Source organism: Salvelinus sp. IW2-2015, linkage group LG4q.2, assembly GCF_002910315.2.
Source record: "Salvelinus sp. IW2-2015 linkage group LG4q.2, ASM291031v2, whole genome shotgun sequence".
NCBI lineage: Eukaryota > Metazoa > Chordata > Actinopteri > Salmoniformes > Salmonidae > Salvelinus > Salvelinus sp. IW2-2015.
Genome location: NC_036843.1, coordinates 1047884 through 1070111, shown reverse-complemented (window position 1 = coordinate 1070111; position 22228 = coordinate 1047884). Strand labels below are relative to the sequence as shown.

Here is a 22228-nt window from a genome sequence, read left to right as displayed (position 1 = left end):
TGCAACTATGTCCTTCTAACTGCTCGGAACTAAAACTGTGGTGCACAGGAGAGAAGCAAAACCTTCCAGTGGGCAAAATCCTTTATCTTGAGGTTACGGAGGAGGGGTTGTAAAATGTACCAGTCAAAAGTTTGGAGACAAACTCATTCCAGGGGTTAGATTTTTTTTTAAACAACTATTTTCTACATTGTAGAATAATAGTGAAGATATCAAAATATATTTGAGATTCTTCAAAGTAGCCACCCTTTGCCTTGATGACAGCTTTGCACACTCTTGGCATTCTCTCAACCAGCTTCATGAGGTAGTCACCTGGAATGCATTTCAATGAATAGGTGTGCCTTGTTAATTTCTGGAACTTAATGGGTTTGAGCCAATCAGTTGTGTTGTGACAAGGTACTATAGGGGTGGTATACAAAAGATAGCCCTATTTGGTAAAAACCAAGTCCATATTATGGCAAGAATAAATAGAAACAACAGTCCATCATTACGTTAAGACATGAAGGTCAATCAATTTCAAGACCTTTGAAAGTTTCTTTAAGTGCAGTCGCAAAAACCATCAAGTGCTATGATGAAACTGGCTCTCATGAGGACCGTCACAGGAAAGGAAGACCCAGAGTTACCTCTGCTGCAGAGGATAAGTTCATTGAGTTACCAGCCTCAGAAATTGCAGCCTAAATAAATGCTTCAGAGATCAAGTAACAGACACATCTCAACATCAACTGGTCAGAGGAGACTGCGTGAATCAGGCCTTCATGGTCGAATTGCTGCAAAGAAACCACTACCAAAGGACACCAATAAGAAGAGACTTGCTTAGGCCAAGAAACACGAGCAGTGGACATTAGACAGGTAGAAATCAGTCCTTTGGTCTGATGAGATCAAATTTGCGATTTTTGGTTCCAACCGCCGTGTCTTTGTAAGACGCAGAGTAGGTGAACGGATGATCTCCGCATGTGTGGTTCCCACCGTGAAGCATAGAGGAGGTGGCGTGGGGGTGCTTTGCTGGTGACAATGTCAGTGATTTATTTAGAATTCAAGGCACACTTAACCAGCATGGCTGCCACAGCATTCTGCGGCGATACGCCATCCCATCTGGTTTGCGCTTAGTGTGACTATCATTTCTTTTTAAACAGGACAATGACCCAACACACCTRCAGGCTATTTGACCAAGAAGGAGAGTGATGGAGTGTTGCATCAGATCATCTGGCCTCCACAATCACCCGACCTCAACCCAATTGCGATGGTTTTGGGATGAGTTGGGCCGCGGAGTGAAGGAAAAGCAGCCAACAAGTGCTCAGCATATGTGGGAACTCCTTCAAGACTGTTGGAAAAGTATTCCAGGTCAAATCAAATTTTATTTGTCACATACACGTGTTTAACAGATGTTATTGCGGATGTAGCGAAATGCTTGTATAGGTGAAGCTGATTGAGAGAATGCCAAGAGTTTGCAAAGCTGTCATCAAGGCAAACGGTGACTACTTTGAAGAATCTCAAATATATTTTCATTTGTTTAACACTTTTTTTGGTTTCTACATGATTCCATATGTGTTATTTCATAGTTTTGATGTCTTCACTATTATTCTACAATGTATAAAATAGTAAAAATAAAGAGAAACCCTTGAATGAGTAGGTGTTTCCAAACTTTTGACTGGTACTGTATAAAATGGGCATATCTATGTTAATACAGAGTAGCTCAAAATATTTCTAATCATTAAAAAGGACAAATAATACAATGGATCATGATACTTTGCAGCACCCCTATTTTGTAAGTGGGGATGCAGCTTCTCCATTTGCAACATTGCTCAGGCGCCCCTATGTGTGTGTTGTTGACGTGTTTGTGGTCTTTGATGTTTTTAGCTGCTTAACACGGAACACTCATCACTTTAAGAAATGACTTGACCACAGCATTCAGTTTCACACACATCACACACACACACATCACACATTCACAGCAAGTGTGTGTGTCCGGAATGATGAGCCACTGACCTGAGAACAAAGTGGTTATTATACGCACATCCACAACGGAATGCAGGCGGAAATGTTTGAGAACCAAAACAAAAGCTTGTCTAAGCCAACCCCTGACCCCTCTGCTCATCATGTCATCATCACCCCCACCCCCATTCTGTCTGCTCCATCTATTAGATACTGCTAGTCCAAAAGAGAGAGAGAGTGTGTGTGTGTGTCCAGATGGCATAGAGATAAACAGGAAACCCAATGATTAATATCCATTCCCCCTTAGTGTAGAAAAGTCTATAGGTATTTTCATTTAAATATTCTCTTGCCTACGTGTTTGGTTCAGTCATATTATATTGGACATCTCTGGCCTTTGTTAAGAGCTTRATGTTGACAGATCTCATATTCAATMTAGACAAGTAGGACATTGTCACTGAGATGCGTACCTTCTCTCGSTAAGCGGGCGGACGTGGGTGTGAATTCTAGGAAGGAAAAGGTATCTGTGCTGTGTCACGGCACAGCTAGGAACATAAGCATTTCCCTGCACCTGCGATTACTTCTGCAAAACTGTACGCGACRAATAAGCTTTGATTTGATGAATTCGTAGTAATACGCTGAAGGTCTGTTCAGTAATGTGATTGGTGTGGGTGTGTGGCAGCAGGGGTGTACTTCAGCCGTGTGTCTGGTCATTGAATATGGGGCGTTCCATGTAATTTCAGCCGTAAYACCCACAATCTGATTTGTTTTGAAATCATTTCTGTAGTTAGAAACAACTTAGATTAGCATTCCTGCAACATTATTTTTGGTGAAATATAAGCTTAAGCTAATTGATTGCACCCAAATTTGCCATTTTAATTTCTAGGATTCATATAATATTCAATAAATATGGTACCTAACATCCGATTTGGACCAAACTTTTTTTTCTAACCATGAGTAAGACCTGAGGAACCCAAAGAAATTGTCAAAAAATGTTTTTCTAAAGACTGTTGACATCTAGTGGAAGCCCTAGGAACTGCAATCTGGGAGGACTTGGCCTTATTAAAGTGATAGCCATTGAAAATATAGGTATGCTGACTTTTGGGGGGGGATGATTTGTCCTCTGGGTTTCGCATGCCATATCAGTTCTGTTATACTCACAGACATAATTTTAACAGTTTTAGAAACTTTAGAGTGTTCTATCCAAATCTACCAATTATATGCATATCCTGGCTTCTGAGCCTGAGTAACAGGCCGTTTACTTTGGGCATGCTTTTCATCCGGACGTCAAAATACTGCCCCCTACCCAAGAGAGGTTAAACCCTTTACAATGAAGATCTGTGAATTTATTTGGATTTTTACTAATTATCTTTGAAAGACTGGGTCCTGAAAAAGGGGCATTTCTGTTTTTGCAGAGTTTATATACTCGTTGTTGGGGTGGGATTGGCGTGGGGCTTTTGACTATTTCATTGGATTCCTCATGTCTTACTCATTGTTTTAAAAAGTTTGGTACAAATTGGATGTTAGTTACTATGTTATATGAATCCTATACATTTATAATTGGCAATTTGGGTGCAATCAATTAGCTTCATTTCTCAAAGATGAAATTATATTTCAACAAAATAATGTTGCTGTAATGCTAATTTTATCTGTTTTTACTAACAGAAACAATTTCGGAACAATCTGAGATGGTGGGTGTAAATCTTCTTTTATTACATTGTTTCAGACACACTATAACTCCACTACTACAGATCCTTTTGGGACAGTAATGGAGAACATGTAGAACAGAGGAGAGCTCTGTTCTACATGTTCTCCATTACTGTCCCAAAAGGATCTGTAGTAGTGGAGTTATAGTGTGTGTGTGATGATGGTGTCAGCTTGCGTGACCAGTAACTCCCCCCTGAGACTCTTATCTTCCTAAGTAAAGTCCTATGTTGGTCTGTAAATGTGCAAGCGTGTGTGTGTGATTTAAACTAGCCAGAGGGGCGTTTTTAAAGGAATTAAAGCCACATCAAAGCTGGAGGTAATTGCTGCCTGGCTGATCTCTCTCTGCTGTTTGTTTTTAATGAGAGCTAATCGCTAGGGGTGCAGTTAACACACACACACACACACACACTCAACACAGCGTTGTCTCGCTAGCCACAGGTCAACAAACAAACAAATCATTAGCAGTTCTTCCAGTCACAGGAGAGAAGAGGAAGGGGGGGATAGGAGAGAAAGTGTGTTTGTGTGTTTATGATAATAGTGATTGGTATGTCTGACAGTTCAAAGGGAGTGTTTAGCTGTGTGTTATCAGTGGTTACTTGTGTGATTATTATCAATATGACCTAATGTTAGAATTTAGACCCAGATTAAACTATAATCACAGCAACATCTCCTGGCAGAGACAACACCTGGCCTAGTTGCATGCASGCGATTAGGCCAGACGTTGTCTCTGCCAGTAGGTGTTGCTTTATTGTGGGTCTCATTTCTACCATTGGGCCGTATTGATAATAATTGCCAGAACAATGTGATATAGTTTTTGGCTACGCAGGTGTGGAATCGCTCAGGAATAGTTTACTAGAGCAAATMTATTCTTCGCACGCGCGGCACACAGACCGATGAATAATCCTCCGATATGAGGAAAAGAGCTGACTGTATGCAGTCTGTCCTGAAGCATACAAATACCGACTTTAGATAAGAGGGGAAAGATGCAATGTTCACAGAAAATCTCCAACGCAAAGTTGAGATGAGAACAGGGTGATTGTTGACAGGCTAGTCAGCATTCCTCTCCATCCTTTTCTCTCTCTCTCCGTCTCCCTCCAGGTGAAATCTAATGCCTTCATTAAATCCGAGATGCATAGCTAAGTTATTGAATACTTTAACAACTTCACCTCTCAGATTGGTAAAATGAGTTGTGGTATTGAGTAGAAGGACATGACTTTGCAATTAAAATGACTGCAAATGTATGAATACAGTGTGGTGTTAGTTGTTGTTTTGGGTAATGTCTAGGCCTATATTATCAGGAGCTATCAGGAGCTCTGACTGTATGACTACGTTGTATGAATAGCAAAGCTATATAGCAGGTAGACTTTTTTTCAGTCAGTTCGACAATAAATAGTCAATGTGTCCCGACTCCGTGGCTGGCTATATACTCATATGAAACACGCAAAAGAAAATTTAATGAATGTGCCACAAAACAAATTTAAGTGGATTTCAACTCATCGTTACAGCTTACATTACATGGGACGTGCTAATACACTCACATGAAACTCCTCATGCTCTCCCTCCTCGGTGAAAAGAAATTTGACCGCAGCTGACCACAGCGCGCCTGTCCTATCAATAGGTCACTAGAAGATGCTATCGTTTGTTCTAGCGGGAGAAGGCTATACAGACTTTTCTGACTTGCGAATTGAAACTTTTAATTGAAAAGAAGCCTAGTTAATGAAGTGGAAAAGTAGCTGACTGACAATGAGTCTGTTATTGCTTATGGAAAACACCGAAACACAAACGCACTGTTCAAAGAGACCACCAGAATTAGTAACCACCATTTACAAATGCTATTATGTTTGACTTTTAAATGAGTCAAATTAGAGAGTTAAAACATCTTAAACAACACACCCATTCACACGAAACCATGAGCTCAGCTCCATAGCATTTAGKGCAACAGCTCTCTTTAACAGCCTGGGTCGATCCGTGTGTGTAAGTAGTAGGGCTTTCCCCGACKKAAAAATTKATAATCTTGGCTGACCGAGAGTTGTCGGTTCTTTCGACCCATTGATTGTTTAGAAATGTTGAAACGTGTATTTTTCCATATAGACACACCCTATGTTTGAATAAAATCAATTATATGTGGGCTACTAAGCTTGTCTGGTGCTMTAAGCACTGCGATTTAAAAATGAAAACACACAAACTACTAAATACGAGCCAGAAARCAATATAGTCTACAAGGTGTGAATCAGACAGGTGTCTCATGTGCCTAAAAATACARTACCGTTCAAAAGTTTGGGGTCACTAAGAAATGTCCTTGTTTTTGAAAGAAAGTAAAAAAAATAAAAATGTTTTTTTGTCCATTAAAATAACATCAAATTGATCAGAAATACAGTGTAAATGTTAATGTTGTAAATTACTATTGTAGCTGGAAATGGCAGATTTTTTAAATGGAATATCAACGTAGGCATACAGAGGCCCATTATCAATAACCGTCACAGGCTGACCACACCGCTCGCGTCGCGTGCTCGAGCGTTGCAAAATAAATGTAGGAATCTATGTTATTCAATTATTGCACCCACACTGCTCGTGTGTGTAAACGAGCATCTGCGTTGCCAAGGGCTAAAATAGAAGTCATGTCTATTTCTGAGGCAGATTGCGCTGCAAGTCCTGCCTTTCCCATCTCCTCATTGGTTTATAGAAGCAGGTACCCACGTGCCATCTCCTCATTGGTTATACCCACGTGGGTGATTGAAAGACGAACTGTGTTGCCGGTCGGTGTAGTAATACTATGAAAGTTTAGACGCCAACCACCATATAAGTTCAACGATGAAAAAGCCTGGAAGGAGGAGAGATGGCTAGAAACGATTCGGTTGACCGTTTTATGTGTGGATTAATTGTCGGAGTAGAGGACCTTGTGCATTTCAGGTAAAATAACAACTCAATGTTTATATCCCAGGACAAATTAGCTAGCAACAGRAAGCTAGCTAAATAGGACAAATTAGCTAACAAGTGCAAGCTAACTAGCTAAATTGCCATAAATGTTTAATGCTTTTTGACCTGTCCCCAAATTAATGTCATTGGTTCAGAGTTTGTTTTGATATTTTAATCTGCGTMTCGTGATCGCGTTTGGTGTAGGGGGACAAAATAAATTTATGCACGCGCGCAGCCGGTTTGGGTTCCGTGTCACTCCTGTGTTCTAATGGCACGTTGTGTTAGCTAATCCAAGTTTATCATTTTAAAAGGCTAATTGATCATTAGAAAAACCTTTTGCAATTATGTTAGCACAGCTGAAAACTGTTGTTCTGATTATAGAAGCAATAAAACTGGCCTTCTGTTGAGTATCTGGAGCATCAGCATTTGTGGGTTCGATTACAGGCTCAAAATGGCCAGAATCAAAGAACTATCTTCTGAAACTCGTCAGTCTATTCTAGTTCRGAGAAATGAAGGCTATTCCATGCGAGAAATTGCCAAGAKACTGAAGATCTTTAACAGCGCTGTGTACTACTCCCTTCACAGAACAGCGCAAAATGGCTCTAACCAGAATAGAAAGAGGAGTGGGAGGCCCGGTGCACAACTGAATAAGAGGACAAGTARATTAGTGTCTAGTTTGAGAAACAGATGCCTCAAAAGTCCTCAACTTGCAGCTTCATTAAATAGTACCCGCAAAACACCAGTCTCAATGTCAACAGTGAAGAGGTGACTCCGGGATGCTGGCCTTCTAGGCAGAGTTGCAAAGAAAAAGCCATATCTCAGACTGGCCAATAAAAAGAAAAGATTAAGATGGGCAAAAGAACACAGACACTGGACAGAGGAAATAAAGTGTTATGGACAGACAAATCTAAGTTTGAGGTGTTAGGATCACAAAGAAGAACATTCGTGAGACGCAGAAAAAATTAAAAGATGCTGGAGGAGTGCTTGACGCCATCTGTGAAGCATGGTGGAGGCAATGTGATGGTCTGGGGGTGCTTTGGTGGCGGTAAAGTGGGAGATTTGTACAGGGTAAAAGGGATCTTGAAGAAGGAAGGCTATCACTCCATTTTGCAAGGCGATGCCATACCCTGTGGACGACGCTTAATCGGAGCTAATTTCCTCCTTCAACAGGACAACGACCCAAAGCACAACTCCAAACTATGCAAGAACTACACTGCTCAAAAAAATAAAGGGACCACTAAAATAACACATCCTAGATCTGAATGAATGAAATATTCTTATTAAATACTTTTTTCTTTACATAGTTGAATGTGCTGACAACAAAATCACACAAAAATGATCAATGGAAATCAAATTTATCAACCCATGGAGGTCTGGATTTGGAGTCACACTCAAAAAATTTAAGTGGAAAACCAACACTACAGGCTGATCCAACTTTGATGTAATGTCCTTAAAACAAGTCAAAATGAGGTTCAGTAGTGTGTGTGGCCTCCACGTGCCTGTATGACCTCCCTACAATGCCTGGGCATGCTCCTGATGAGGTGGCGGATGGTCTCCTGAGGATCTCCTCCCAGCACTGGACTAAAGCATCTGCCAACTCCTGGACAGTCTGTGTGCAACATGGCGTTGGTGGATGGAGTGAGACAGGATGTCCCAGATGTGCTCAATTGGATTCTGGTCTGGGGAACGGGCGGGCAGTCCATAGCATGAATGCCTTCCTCTTGCAGGAACTGCTGACACACTCCAGCACATTGAGGTCGAGCATTGTCTTGCATTAGGAGGAACCCAGGGCCAACCGCACCAGAACTATGGTCTCACAAGGGGTCTGAGGATCTCATCTCGGTACCTAATGGCAGTCAGGCTACCTCTGGCGAGCACAATGGACGGGCGTGCCCCCCAAAGAAATGCCACCCCAACACCATGACGGACCCACCGCCAAACCGGTCTATGCTGGAGGATGTTGCAGGCAGGAGAATGTTCCACGGCGTCTCCAGACCTGTCACGTCTGTCCACATGCTGCTCAGTGTGAACCTGCTTTCATCTGTGAAGAGCACGAGGCAGCCAGTGGCGAATTTGCCAATCTTGGTGTTGGTGATCTTCTCTGGCAAATGCCAAACGTCCTGCACGGTGTTGGGCTGTAAGCACAACCCCCACCTGTGGACGTCGGGGCCCTCATACCACCCTCATGGAGTCTGTTTTCTGACCGTTTGAGCAGACACATGCCACATTTGTTGGCCTGCTGGAGGTCATTTTGCAGGGCTCTGGCAGAGGTACGGTCCTGCTACTGGGTTGTTGCCCTCCTACGGCCTCCTCCACGTCTCGTGATTTAATGGCCTGTCTCCTGGTAGCGCCTCCATGCTTCTGACACTAGCTGACAGACACAGCAAACCTTCTTGCCACAGCTCGCATTGATGTGCCATCCTGGATGAGCTGCACTACCTGAGCCACTTGTGTGGGTTGTAGACTCCGTCTCATGCTACCACTAGAGCGAAAGCACTGCCAGCATTCAAAAGTGACCAAAACATCAGCCAGGAAGCATAGGAACTGAGAAGTGGTCTGTGGTCAACCACCGGCAGAACCACTCCTTTATTGGGGGTGTCTTGCTAATTGCCTATAATTTCCACCTGTTGTCTATTCCATTTGCACAACAGCATGTGACATTTATTGTCAATCAGTGTTGCTTCCTAAGTGGACAGTTTGATTTCACAGAAGTGTGATTGACTTGGAGTTACATTGTGTTGTTTAAGTGTTCCCTTTATTTTTTTGAGCAGTGTATTTAGGGAAGAAGCAGACAGCTGGTATTCTGTCTATAATGGAGTGACCAGCACAGTCACCGGATCTCAACCCTATTGAGCTGTTGTGGGAGCAGCTTGACCGTATGGTACGTAAGAAGTGCCCATCAAGCCAATCCAACTTGTGGGAGGTGCGTCAGGAAGCATGTGGTGAAATCTCTTCAGATTACCTCAACAAATTGACAACTAGAATGCCAAAGGTCTGCATGGCTGTAATTGCTGCAAATGGAGGATTCTTTGACGAAAGCAAAGGACACAATTATTATTTCAATTAAAAATCATTATTTATAACCTTGTCAATGTCTTGACTATATTTCCTATTCATATTGCAAKTCATTTCATGTATGTTTTCATGGAAAACAAGGACATTTCTAAGTGACCCCATAACTTTTGAACGGTAGTGTATATTTGTGATTACTCGATTTTAAAAGATCTTGGTCAACCAAACAATCGACAAATGGGGTGAGCCTTAGTAAGTAGGTGTGTGTGTGTGTCATTGATGCCGTGGTAAAGTTTGAGACGTTCAAATAGGTCATTTGTGATTTTTTTTATTGACCAGTACAGCTGTAGCGGATAGAATCTAGTCGAWTCTTGATTAGCATCATAGTGACATTATCACTCGGACACCACGGTCTTYTCCACTATAGCGAAAACGAAAACGTGTGTGTTATTTAGCCAAGTACCTGTTTCACTGTGTTTGAAAAGTTTATCTTCGGTCGCCATCGAACCTAGAGTTTTCGTGGTATAGAAGGATTGACAGTACATTATTTGTTGTGGCCTTAATAATAATCAATTGTGCATCGAGTACGGTTGGTCGTTGTCCACATTTTCATACCATCATACCGTTTCTGTACCATACCGTGGTATACGGTATTACCGGAAGTGCACACAAGGGGCCCTATTTGAAAAGAAGAAAAAAAAACGTTTTTTATATTTTTTTATACACAAAACAATTTAGGCAACCGGGATGTTGATCCAGGAGGGGATTGAATGTCTCTGCTGTAACCAAGAAGCTTGATCTGGACATGTAGACACTTTTTAAATAGCAAGTTAGCAAACCAAACCATAGCTGGAACCCTGAGCTGGATACAATTTATTTGACACATCTTAGATTTAACTTKTAAGCAGTGGTGTAGCATGCACCCCTGCAGCCTCCYAGTCTTCATCTATCGGTATTTCACAATACCCCGGTAAACGATATAAACTGTACATCGCTCAAGCCTTGCGTCCAAAGCGTCTCTTTTCCCCMGACGGCCTCCTCTATCCTGTCGTAAACCTGGTCAGAAGATCAAATGTGGGCTTTGGTCACACAGCAGCTTACATTACAATGCTCCAGGCATTACAACCTGCTGTATACCATCTTAAACCTTGCGCACGCACACAAATGCACACACAGACTTGTCAGATCAGAGGCCTGGAAATGAGAAAATCAGTCAGGCACGACGGGCAGCCAGTGGAAAAGGGCCCCGCTAATTACTAGCTAACACTGAACCATCGCTATACAGCTGAGGAAATGAATTACCATGCACACACTTCCATCAAAGCACACTTCCATCTTCATTCATCATGTACAGTACCAGTATTCCATCTGATGAGAGATTGAGAGAGAGAGAGAGAGAGAGAAAGCGCGAGAGAGAGAAAGGTACTTTAATTCTATATTGCTTGTCAACATTTCTTAATAAACTCACTTTAACATAGTCATGAATATTGATTAGGTGCCAGGATACGGACTCTCTCAAGCAGAACGTCATCACCTGCTAAGTCAACAAAAATCAGCTCAGACGAGAGAGGGAGAGAGGGAGAGAGGGAGAGAGGGAGAGAGGGAGGGAGGGAGAGAGGGAGGGAGGGAGGGAGGGAGGGACAGGCAGCGGCTGTTTTTTTTTTTTTACAGTGTTTTTTCACTTTAAAACGTATACCAAACAAAAACCAATGATTGCAAAGATAAACTATATGCACAAGGACTACATTTAACTGTTTCCACAGAACATTTAGCAAAAACACATTTACTTGAAGAACAGTGCCGATACGAAGTTTGGTAACAGAATTACCTAGAGAGAGAGATGAAAGTCATGGGATGTGGTGGGGAAGGAAGGAAAATAAAGATTTAGATGAGAGGAGAAGACGCACATTTTGGGTACAGACCCCGAAGATGGCCATATCTACAGTAGTCCTTTCCTTGAACTGCAGAGAGAGAACATAACAGAGATCTAATCGACTCAATGYAATAGGTCTTAACAGGACCAGGCCAATGAATTAACCCAATAACAGCAGTAGTCAATCTGTGTACGGTAATACTGATATTACCAGAGAAAACAGACTGATTAGGATCAACAGAATAGTGTGTGTGAGTCTGTCGGTATGTATGTGTGAAAGCATACGAGGTCAGTAGAGCAGACCGGATTATTCACACTCACTGTTGATCTGATGGTTCCAAATGTATCCCAGCATTCCTTGTGTGTGTGCGCACTGGTTTATTCCACAACCTGTAGCCAGGCCCAGTAATGACAGGACTGAGATGAAGGATCTTTGTTCTCGTGTGTGTGTGTGTGTGTGTTGAGAGAACCCCATGGTTAGTGTAGATGTACATCTCTCTCTCTCTCTCTCTCTCTCTCTCTCTCTCTCTCTCTCTCTCTCTCTCTCTCTCTCTCTATAGGATCGCAGAACGATTAGCCTACATCTGCATGTTTGGCATATCATTAACCTGATGCTTCTCGCTCTGTCTCTGTGCTTCTCTGTCATTCTACATTGATAATGTTATTGGTAATCTTTGAACGGAAGCAGTACTGGTCAAGGACGCACGCACGCACGCACGCACGCACGCACGCACGGTATAAATCCCAGTGTTTGCCAGGTCCTTATCCAGAGGAAGTCCAGTCCAAGCTGTTAAGGAAAAAGCGCTGAGTGATGTCATTACACAGAGCCTATATCCTGCCCAAGATAAATAGAGAGAAAAGTAGTTCAAGTCCTGTAAAAGTTGTGTTGGGGAAAGCTTTCATGGGTGAACTGAATAATAAACAGAGCCATGGCATGAGATGATAGCCCACTGCTGTATCTGAAACACAACTGGAATGCTGTAGGGTTTTATCATTATGATGTATTTACTATGTATCTGACCAGTATACTGGAGAAGTCTCTGGTGTATGTTTCAGCTCCTAGCTTTGACTTGATTCTTCACAAAACCACGACCAGGACAAAAAAAAAGACAATGATTTTGGGGGCATTTCACAAGATTTAATCTCTAAAATGGTCCTTAGTAGGAAAGATTGTTGACATCTTTGTGAAATTTTTATCGAAAAGCATAATTGAGAAATAATGAATCATTCATGACATTGTGGCCTTACCCAGGCCTCCTTTTAAGACTCCTTATTGTTTAATCTGTAGGTGCTACAAAGCAAACATTGGTCTCATATAAAGKTTTACCACTTTCTCTGTGATATGAGGTGTATTCTGATTTCGAACAATTTTTTTACATTCATTTATTTATAGAAAAATATAAACATGATTGAAAAATAGGAAATGTTTGATTTTGGTATTTTTCTATTTTTTGTTGAACATAATATTCTTTACGGGCAGATCAAASTCCCAGAGTGGGATCTCTGCTACTTGTATAGTTATTAAAATCTAAAATGTTCTATTTTAAATATTCATGTTTATCTTTTTTTTATATGCACAAATAAATGTAAGAAAATTGTTATTGAAGTCAAAAAACGACTCATATTACAGAGAAAGTGGTGAAGCTTCATATGACACCAATGGTTGCTTTTTTAGCACCTACAGATGAAACATTATGGAGTCTTAAAGGAGGCCTGGGTAAGGCCACAATGTCATGAATATGCCATGTCTTTTTGTTCCTGGTTTCATGAAGAATCACTCTTCTAGACTTCATAATTCAGCCTTCACAGACCATTGAATGTTTTTTCCAGTCAAGTCTGTAGTTTTTCATCATTCTCTCCTCTGACTTCCCTTATCTCTCTGCCTGTTATAGAAACAGACCCAGGAAATGCCTGTTGGAAGATTTTAAGTGGTTCTGACCCCCATATATAGTTGTGTGTGTGAGTTAGGAGGTTATTAGGGAATAGGGAGGGTAAGTGTGTTTTAGCTACGTCTCAGAGAGCCAAAAACAACTGCAAAGTATTTTAACCACTCTGACAAATGAATGGATAGGAAACACTCAATGTCTTTCATGCTGAGAGGAAGCAGGCCACTGCCAGCAGTGTGTGTGTGCGTGCGTGCGTGCGTGCGTGCGTGCGTGCGTGCGTGCGTGCGTGCGTGCGTGCGTGCAGCCTAGTAATGTGAGCTAAGATTACGTCACATTCTCATGCATCAGTGACAAAATCATAAGGACCACTCATAGTACTTCATGATTAGATTACATATGTTTGGATTGTAGGACCTGCAGCTTTCTGTTGGAATGACTTTACAGAGGGAGAAAATAAAACAACATGTACACATACACACACAGGCACACAAGCCTCAGTCACAGACAGACGTAGAAATTCTGAACACAGAACAGTGAGCAAGTCATGTTGATTTGACTGGAGCAAGCTATTAACCAGATATAACCAGGGGTCGTGTCTACTCATTGTCAGACATAGTGCGCACACAGTTCAGGAGACTGAGATTTGAAGAAATATGGTAATTACGCACGCACACACACACACACACACATACATACATACATACATACATATATATATATATATATATATATATATATATATATATATATATATATACACATACTGCTTGATACATACTGCTGATGAAAGTGTGGTTAGTCATGCCATTCAAATGATGTCTTGGGGCATACTGTACAACAGTGACTGGTTTCAGTGGATCCTCTTCAGGTTCAGAAACAAAACCTGTGTCTCAAATGCTACCCTATTCCCTTTGGTGCACTACTGTGGCCATTTGCCACCCCTAACCCTACAGTATGTGTCCCAGGTCAAAAGTAGTGTATTATCTAGGACTAGGTTATAGGGTGTCATTTAGGGCAGTGTTTCCCAACTCCGGTCCTCGAGTTCCCCCCCAACGGCACATATTTTTCGTTTGAAGACTCCATATTTCATGATCTGGGTATCTGAGATACAGTGCCTTCAGAAAGTATTCATACCCCTTGACTTTTTCCACTTTTTTTTGTTTTACAAATTGGAATGAAAATTGTTGACAATTAAATCAATCTAAAGAAAATGCTCTTGTCAAAGTGGAAGAAAAATTCTAACATTTGTAAAAAAAAATATGAAAAATACAACACTAATATTTCTTGATTCCACCCCTGGATTTACCCATTATTCTTTTCAAAATTCTTCAAGCTCAGTCAAATTGGTTGTTGATCATAGCCAGACAACCACTTTCAGATATTGCCATAGATTTTCAAGCAGATTAAATTGAAAACTGAAACTCGGCCACTCAGGAACATTCACCCTTTTCTTGGTAATCAACTCCAGTGTTGATTTGGCTTTATGTTTTAGGTTATTGTCCAGCTGAAGGGTGAATTCATTTCCCAGTGTTTGGTGGAAAGCAGACTGAACCAGGTTTTCCMCCAGGATTTTTCCTGTGCTTAGCTTCATTCCGTTTATTTTTTTGTTTGTTTTTATCCTGAAAAACTCCCCAACGATTACAAGCATACACATAACATGATGCAGCCACCACTATGCTTGAACATATGGAGGTATTCAGTAGAGGTCGACCGATTTTATGATTTTTCAACACCGATAACGATTATTGGAGGACCAAAAAAAGCCGATACCGATTAATCYGCCGCTATTTAAAAWATGTATTTGTAATAATGACAATTACAACAATACTGAATGAACACTTATTTTAACTTAATATAATACATCAATAAAAATRWATTTAGCCTCAAATAAATAATGAAACATGTTCAATTCGGTTTAAATAATGCAAAAACAAAGTGTTGAAGAAAGTAAAAGTGCAATATGTGCCATGTAAAAAAGCTAACYTTTAAGTTCCTTGCTCAGYACATGAGAACATATMAAAGCTGGTGGTTCCTTTTAACATGAGACTTCAATATTCAACAACTACTCCAAGTCTCAGAGCGAGTGACGTTTGAAACGCTATTAGCGTGCACCCCGCTWACTAGCTAGCCTTTTCACATCGGTTACARCAGCCTAATCTCGGGAGTTGATAGGCTTGAAGTCATCAACAGCGCAATGCTTGAAGCACAGTGAAGAYCMGCTGGCAAAACGCACGAAAGTGCTGTTTGAATGAATGCTTACGAGCCTGCTGCTGACTGAGCGATGGTAGGCAGACTGCTCTATCAAATATCAAATCATAGACTTAATTATACCATAATAACACACAGAAATACGAGCCTTTTGTCATTAATATGGTCGAATCCGGAAACTATCATTTCGAAAACAAAATGTTTATTATTATTGCATATACCCTGACTCTGCGTGCAATGAACGCAAGAGAACMGACACAATTTCCCCTGGTTAATATTGCCTGCTAACCTGGATTTCTTTTAGCTAAATATGCAGGTTTAAAAATATATACTTCTGTGTATTGATTTTAAGAAAGGCATTGATGTTTATGGTTAGGAACATGTTGGAGCAACGACAGTCCTTGTTCCGCGAATGCGCACCGCATCGATTATATGCAACGCAGGACACGCTAGATAAACTAGTAATATCATCAACCATGTGTAGTTAACTAGTGATTATGATTGATTGATTGATTGTTTTTTATAAGATAAGTTTAATGCTAGCTAGCAACTTACCCTGGCTTCTTACTGCATTCGCGTAACAGGCAGTCTCCTCGTGGAGTGCAATGTAATCAGGTGGTTAGAGCGTTGGACTAGTTAACTGTAAGGTTGCAAGATTAAATCCCAGAGCTGACAAGGTAAAAATCTGTCGTTCTGCCCCTGAACAAGGCAGTTAACCCACCGTTCCTAGGCTGTCATTGAAAATAAGAATGTGTTCTTAACTGACTTGCCTAGTTAAATGAAGTTGTTAGAATTTTTCTTTTTTAAATAGGCCAAATCGGTGTCCAACAATACCGATTTCCGATTGTTATGAAAACTTGAAATCGGCCCTATGTAATCGGCCATTCCGATTAATCGGTCGACCTCTAGTACTCAGTAATGTATTGGATTTCCCCCAAACATAACACTTTGTATTCAGAACAAAAAGTGAATTGCTTTGCCACATTTTTTGCAGTATTACTTTTGTGCCTTGTTGTAAACAGGATGCATGTTTTGGAATATTTTTTTATTCTGTACAGGCTTTCTTCTTCTCACACTGTCATTTAGGTTAGTATTGTGGAGTAACTACAATGTTGTTGATCCGTCCTCAGTTATCTCTTATCACAGCCATTAAACGCAATCCGTTTTAAAATCACCATTGACATCGTGGTGAAATCCTTGAGTGGTTTCCTTCCTCTCTGGCAACTGAGTTAGGAAGGACGCCTTTATCTTTGTAGTGACTGGGTGTATAGATATTCAATAGGTCGCCTTTGCAAGGCATTATTTAGGCTTGCCATAACAAAGGGGTTTAGTACTATTGACGTCTTGAGTCAATAGTATTCCACCCATTTGTTATGTCAAGCCTCAATAAGTTCATGAGTGTACATTTGCATAGTTACTTAAGCTTTACATTTTTTATGAATTTGTAAAAATGTCAAACAATTCCACTTTGACATTATGTTGTATGCCAGTGACGACAAATCTCAATTTAAATTCAGGCTGTACCCCCAACAAAATGTGGAAAAAGTCAAGGGGTGTGACAAATACTTTCTGAAGGCACTGTATGTGGGGCACTGCCTCAGAGGAAAAACTCCCCAAATCAACTGTGAGTTAATGTTGTTTCTCTCTCTCTCGGTCTCCCTCTCTCCCCTCCCCTGTATCTCTCTCTCTGTCTCTGTCTCTGTCTCTCTGTCTCTGTCTCTCTGTCTCTCTGTCTGTCTCTCTGTCTGTCTCTCTGTCTGTCTCTCTGTCTGTCTCTCTGTCTGTCTCTTTAGGCGTGAAACCCTCCTGAGATGTTCTCAGTGTAAGGTAGCGCGGTATTGTGACGTCACCTGCCAGGTAAGCAGCCCAACCAGAAGTTCTCTCATATGCTGTTTCCACTCATTCAAGTACCTAAAGAAAGGGACGATGGATGTGAAAGAAATAACCCTATTGAAGGGGAACAATAGACCTAGGGATGTGTGTGTGTGCTTTGTAACATCTGAGACTGACCCAATTCCTACATCAGCACATGTCACCTAATGAAATGAATGACACAATGCTGCCCACTGCTGCTCCCCATATAAACTGGTTTCCATTACACAACAGGTGTGTGTTTGTGACAAATGTGTGTGTGTGCTCCTCTACCTCGTCCTTCTGTGCAGTGTTTCCCCTAGATTATTTCCAGGCGTGGTGCAAAGCAACATCCAGCCCCTGTTGCACCAAAATAGAAATCAACAGAAGTCTTGTTTAGTGCAAACACTGCTTCGGTGTAAATTAGAATTTGACCTGCACCGATCTCAAGCCAACACTGTATATTCACCTTTTAGCCATCTTTCTTTCACATCGACGCGAACCTTTACGTTTAAGGTCACTTTATTGGTCAATTGCACACGAGGTCCTACCGAAATTTGACTTCTGCTTTTTATCCCCCCTCAACTGTAACCTTATTCTGATAGGGTAACCCCTAACCCTAGTGTAGCCTCCTCCACTCCTCTCTGATATGAAGTGTCACCATTCACCTCTGATTTCCCGCTAACAAACGCCCCTGACTTCGCAACCCACTCACTCGCACACGCATGCACGCACACAGCCACACACACACTCATGCACATCTGCCTGTGTGTGTTTGTAAAGCGTGCACATCCCCCCCCCCCTCTCTTCCACTTCACGTTGCCTTAACTTTCAAAAGTTCATTCCCTTCAGTTCTTTCCAAATCTCTCGACACCTTTTCAGTTTGTACTGGTCCTATTCCTATATCTTTTCTACCCATATGAACACGAATAGAATATCTTTTTAAAATGATGTGTTTTCTCTCCAGAAACAGGCATGGTCGGACCATAAGAGGGAGTGTAAATGTCTCCGCAGCCTCCATCCCAGAATCCCCACTGACTCTGTCCGTCTGGCAGCCAGGATCATCTTTAGATTGGTACGCCTCCCCTGACTCGCTCAGCGATTGGTTCAATGTCCTGAATTGACTGGTCAATCCGTTTTTCAATCCAGTCACTTCAGGAAGTGATTTGAAACTAATTTCAGAAGTTGAAAAAATCCTCACAGAAAATGAAGATGGAATTGAGCCCAACCCTTTACTAAGGTTAACAGACCTGGATGAGAATGTTTGTTTTGTGTTTAGACGGTTCTCATGATAAATAATTGATCTCATCTAGTTTTACACTTCTTCTTCTTTTACCATGTTCCTCTTATGTTTTTCCACCACTTCTACCTCCTACATCTCTCTCTCTCTCTCCCCCCCCTCCTCTCTCTCTCTCTCTCCTCCCCCTCTCTCTCCCTCTTCTCTTCCTTTAGTTGAGTCCATCGCAGACTTCTCCAGGGCTGTGTTCTTTAGAGGAGCATGAGTCACGTAAGTCTCTCCCACCTCCCCTACAAAAGTGACATTCAATACTTTGTTTTGCCTTTCTCGTCTAACAAAACAAAATATATACATATGGAAATATACAGAGTCAATCACAATCTCTTCCACAGTTCTTTACATTCATCTATAATTTTCAAACGCAAACATCAACTCAGACAGCAGGAGAAGTCAATTCTAGCTTGGCCGGGGTGGGACATAGCCTGGCCGGGGTGGGACATAGCCTGGCCGGGGTGGGACATAGCCTGGCCGTGCATCTACAGGTGGTGTTTACATGTTGTCCCCAGGTCTCGGATTAAGTACACAACGTCAGCTACAGAACTAGGTGTTGGTTAGACATAACAGACAAAGTGGGGACAGTATTAGACACAGGGACATTGTCAGACACAGTGTTGGACATATTGGGGACATCATACCTAGTTGAGACGGTACCAGACACAGTTTCAGACATAGTTTGGTCAGTGTAAGACATTATGGGGACAGTAGACATGATGAGGACAGTGTAAGACATTATGGGGACAGTAGGCATGATGAGGACAGTGTCAGACATATGGGGACATTAGACATAATGCGGACAGTTAATAGACTAATGGGGAATTTATCCAAGACGATAATGGGGAAGATGTATCAGACATAATGGGGAATTAGACATGATGACGGAACAGTGTCCAGACATACAATGGGGCCACAATTAGACATAATGAGGACAGATCAGCAATTATAGGGGACAGTATCAGGACAATAACGTCCGGGGAATTAGAACATAATGAAGAAGTACTCAGACATATGGGGAATTGAATAAATGAGGACAGTATCAGACATAATGGGGACATTAGGCATGATGAGGACAGTGTCAGACACAGTGTGGACAGTAGTAGGGGTGGAAGGAGAAGTTGTGGCTCTCTTCCAGTCTCTTAGTCTAGCTAGCAGCTTCCCACATGGGAATATAACCAGAGCATCACTCCTCATGAAATATACAGGAAGCGGTCAACAAGGCAGCTCAGATGTGACCGACGCATTCTTCTGGTGGCGCAGTGGTCTAGGGCACTGCATCGCAGTGCTAGCTGCGCCACCAGAGTCTCTGGGTTCACGCCCAGGCTCTGTCGCAGCCGGCCGCAACCGGGAGGTCCGTGGGGCGACACACAATTGGCATAGCGTCGTCCGGGTTAGGGAGGGTTTGGCCGGTAGGGATATCCTTGTCTCAGTATGTAAAAATATAATAAAATGTATGCACTCTACTGTAAGTCGCTCTGGATAAGAGCGTCTGCTAAATGAAAAAAAAAAAAAAAAGTAAAATAATGGTGATCATGAAGTCTCTGTTTTGACTATGTTGGTCGACTAACATGCAGATACTGTATATGGTAGAAACAGTATGGTGTAGGCGACCATAACCAGTATTAATGGACCCAGGTTATTCCGCTTGTCATTATCAGAAACTAAGATGGCGGCAGAGAGACCCCTCCAAGTACCTACCGTGGAAAACACTAGGAAGGGAAAGGGAAGGAAAATAATAGGCAACACCACTAGATTATGGTTTTTGAAGATTTTTCTTTTCATTTTCTTTATTTAACCAGGGGAAACCCATTGAGATCAGGGTCTCATTTACAAGGGTGCCCTAGGAACAATAAATCAACATGGTCAGTCTCAATACAACACTATACATATACATTTACAATTACACATTAGAACAAATGCAATTCAAAAGCAACAGATACAATTACACATCCGTCAACACAAGTGCAATTACAGTGCATTCGGAAAGTATTCAGACCCCTTCCCTTTTCCCACATTTTGTTTCGTTACAGCCTTATTCTAAAATGAATTGAATACATGTTTTTCCTCATCAATCTACACACAATACCCCACAATGACAAAGCGAAAACAGGTTTTTAGAAATGTTTGCAAAAGTTTTACAAATAAAAACAGAAATACCTTATTTACGTAAGTATTCAGACCCTTTGCGATGAGACTCGAAAATGAGCTCAAGTGCTTCCTGTTCCTTGATGCTTCTACAACTTGATTGGAGGCCACCTGTGGTAAATTCAATTAATCGGACACGATTTGAAGGAGTACACCTGTCTATATAAGGTCCCACAGTTGACAGTGCATGTCAGAGCAAAAACCAAGCCATGAAGTCAAAGGAATTGTCTGTAGAGCTCTGAGACAGGATTGTGTCGAGGCACAGATCTGGGGAAGGGTACAAAATATTTCTGCAGCATTGAATGTCCCCAAGAACACAGTGGCCTCCATCATTCTTAAATGGGAGAAGTTTGGAACCACCAAGACACTCTTCCTGAGCTGGCCGACCGGCCAAACTACCAATCGGGGGAGAAGGGCCTTGGTCAGGGAGGTGACAACCATCTCTGCAGCACTCCACCAATCAGGCCTTTATGGTAGAGTGGACAGACGGAAGCCACTCCTCAGTAAAAGGCACATGACAGCCCGCTTGGAGTTTGCAAAAGGCACCTAAAGGAATCAATCAGTACATGAGAAAAGATATTGTCTGGTCTGATGAAACCAAGATTGAACTCTTTGGCCTGAATGCCAAGCGTCACGTCTGGAGGAAACGTGGCTACATCCCTACGGTGAAGCATGGTGGTGGCAGCATTATGCTGTGGGGATGGTTTTCAGCGGCAGGGACTGGGAGACTAGTCAGGATCGAGAGAAAGATGAACGGCGCAAAGTACAGAGAGATCCTTGATGAAAACCTGCTCCAGAGCGCTCATGACCTGAGGCAAAGGTTCACCTTCCAACAGGACAACAACCCTAAGCACACAGCCGGACTTGAACTCGATCGAACATCTCTGGAGAGACCTGAAAATAGCTGTGCAGCGACGCTCCCCATCCAACCTGACAGAGCTTGAGAGGAACTGCAGAGATGAATGGGAGAAACACCCACCAAATACAGGTGTGTGCCAAGCTTGTCGCGTCATACCCAAGAAGACTCGGGGCCGTAATCGCTGCCAAAGGTGCTTCAACAAAGTACAGAGTAAATGGTCTGAATACTTATGGAAATGTGATATTTCAGTTTTGTATTTGTAATAAATTTGCAAAAATTTAATCAGTTGTAGAATAAGGTTGTAACGTAACTAAATATGGAAAAAGTCAAGGGGTCTGAATACTTTCCGAAAGCACTTTAAGCATTTTCAGTAATGTCACGATGGCGGAGAGCACCCACGCAGCAATGTAGAGTAAGTTGGATTTCCTAATGGAGCGATTACTCTGGTACGACAGAGGTTGCACTATCATCACATATCTCTCCAGGGGGATGCACTATCATCACATATCTCTCCAGGGGGATGCACTATCATCACATATCTCTCCAGGGGGATG

General features: G+C 41.9%; 1 protein-coding gene across 1 annotated transcript in view; it reads left to right on the top strand.

Moving 5' to 3' along the window:
• Positions 1–22228, top strand: part of smyd3 (SET and MYND domain containing 3) — a 223733-nt gene that overhangs the window by 2121 nt on the left and 199384 nt on the right. The window contains 3 exon segments of the mRNA XM_023986345.2: positions 17322–17385; positions 18347–18454; positions 18832–18886. Of these exon segments, the coding sequence (XP_023842113.1) occupies positions 17322–17385; positions 18347–18454; positions 18832–18886 (227 nt within the window).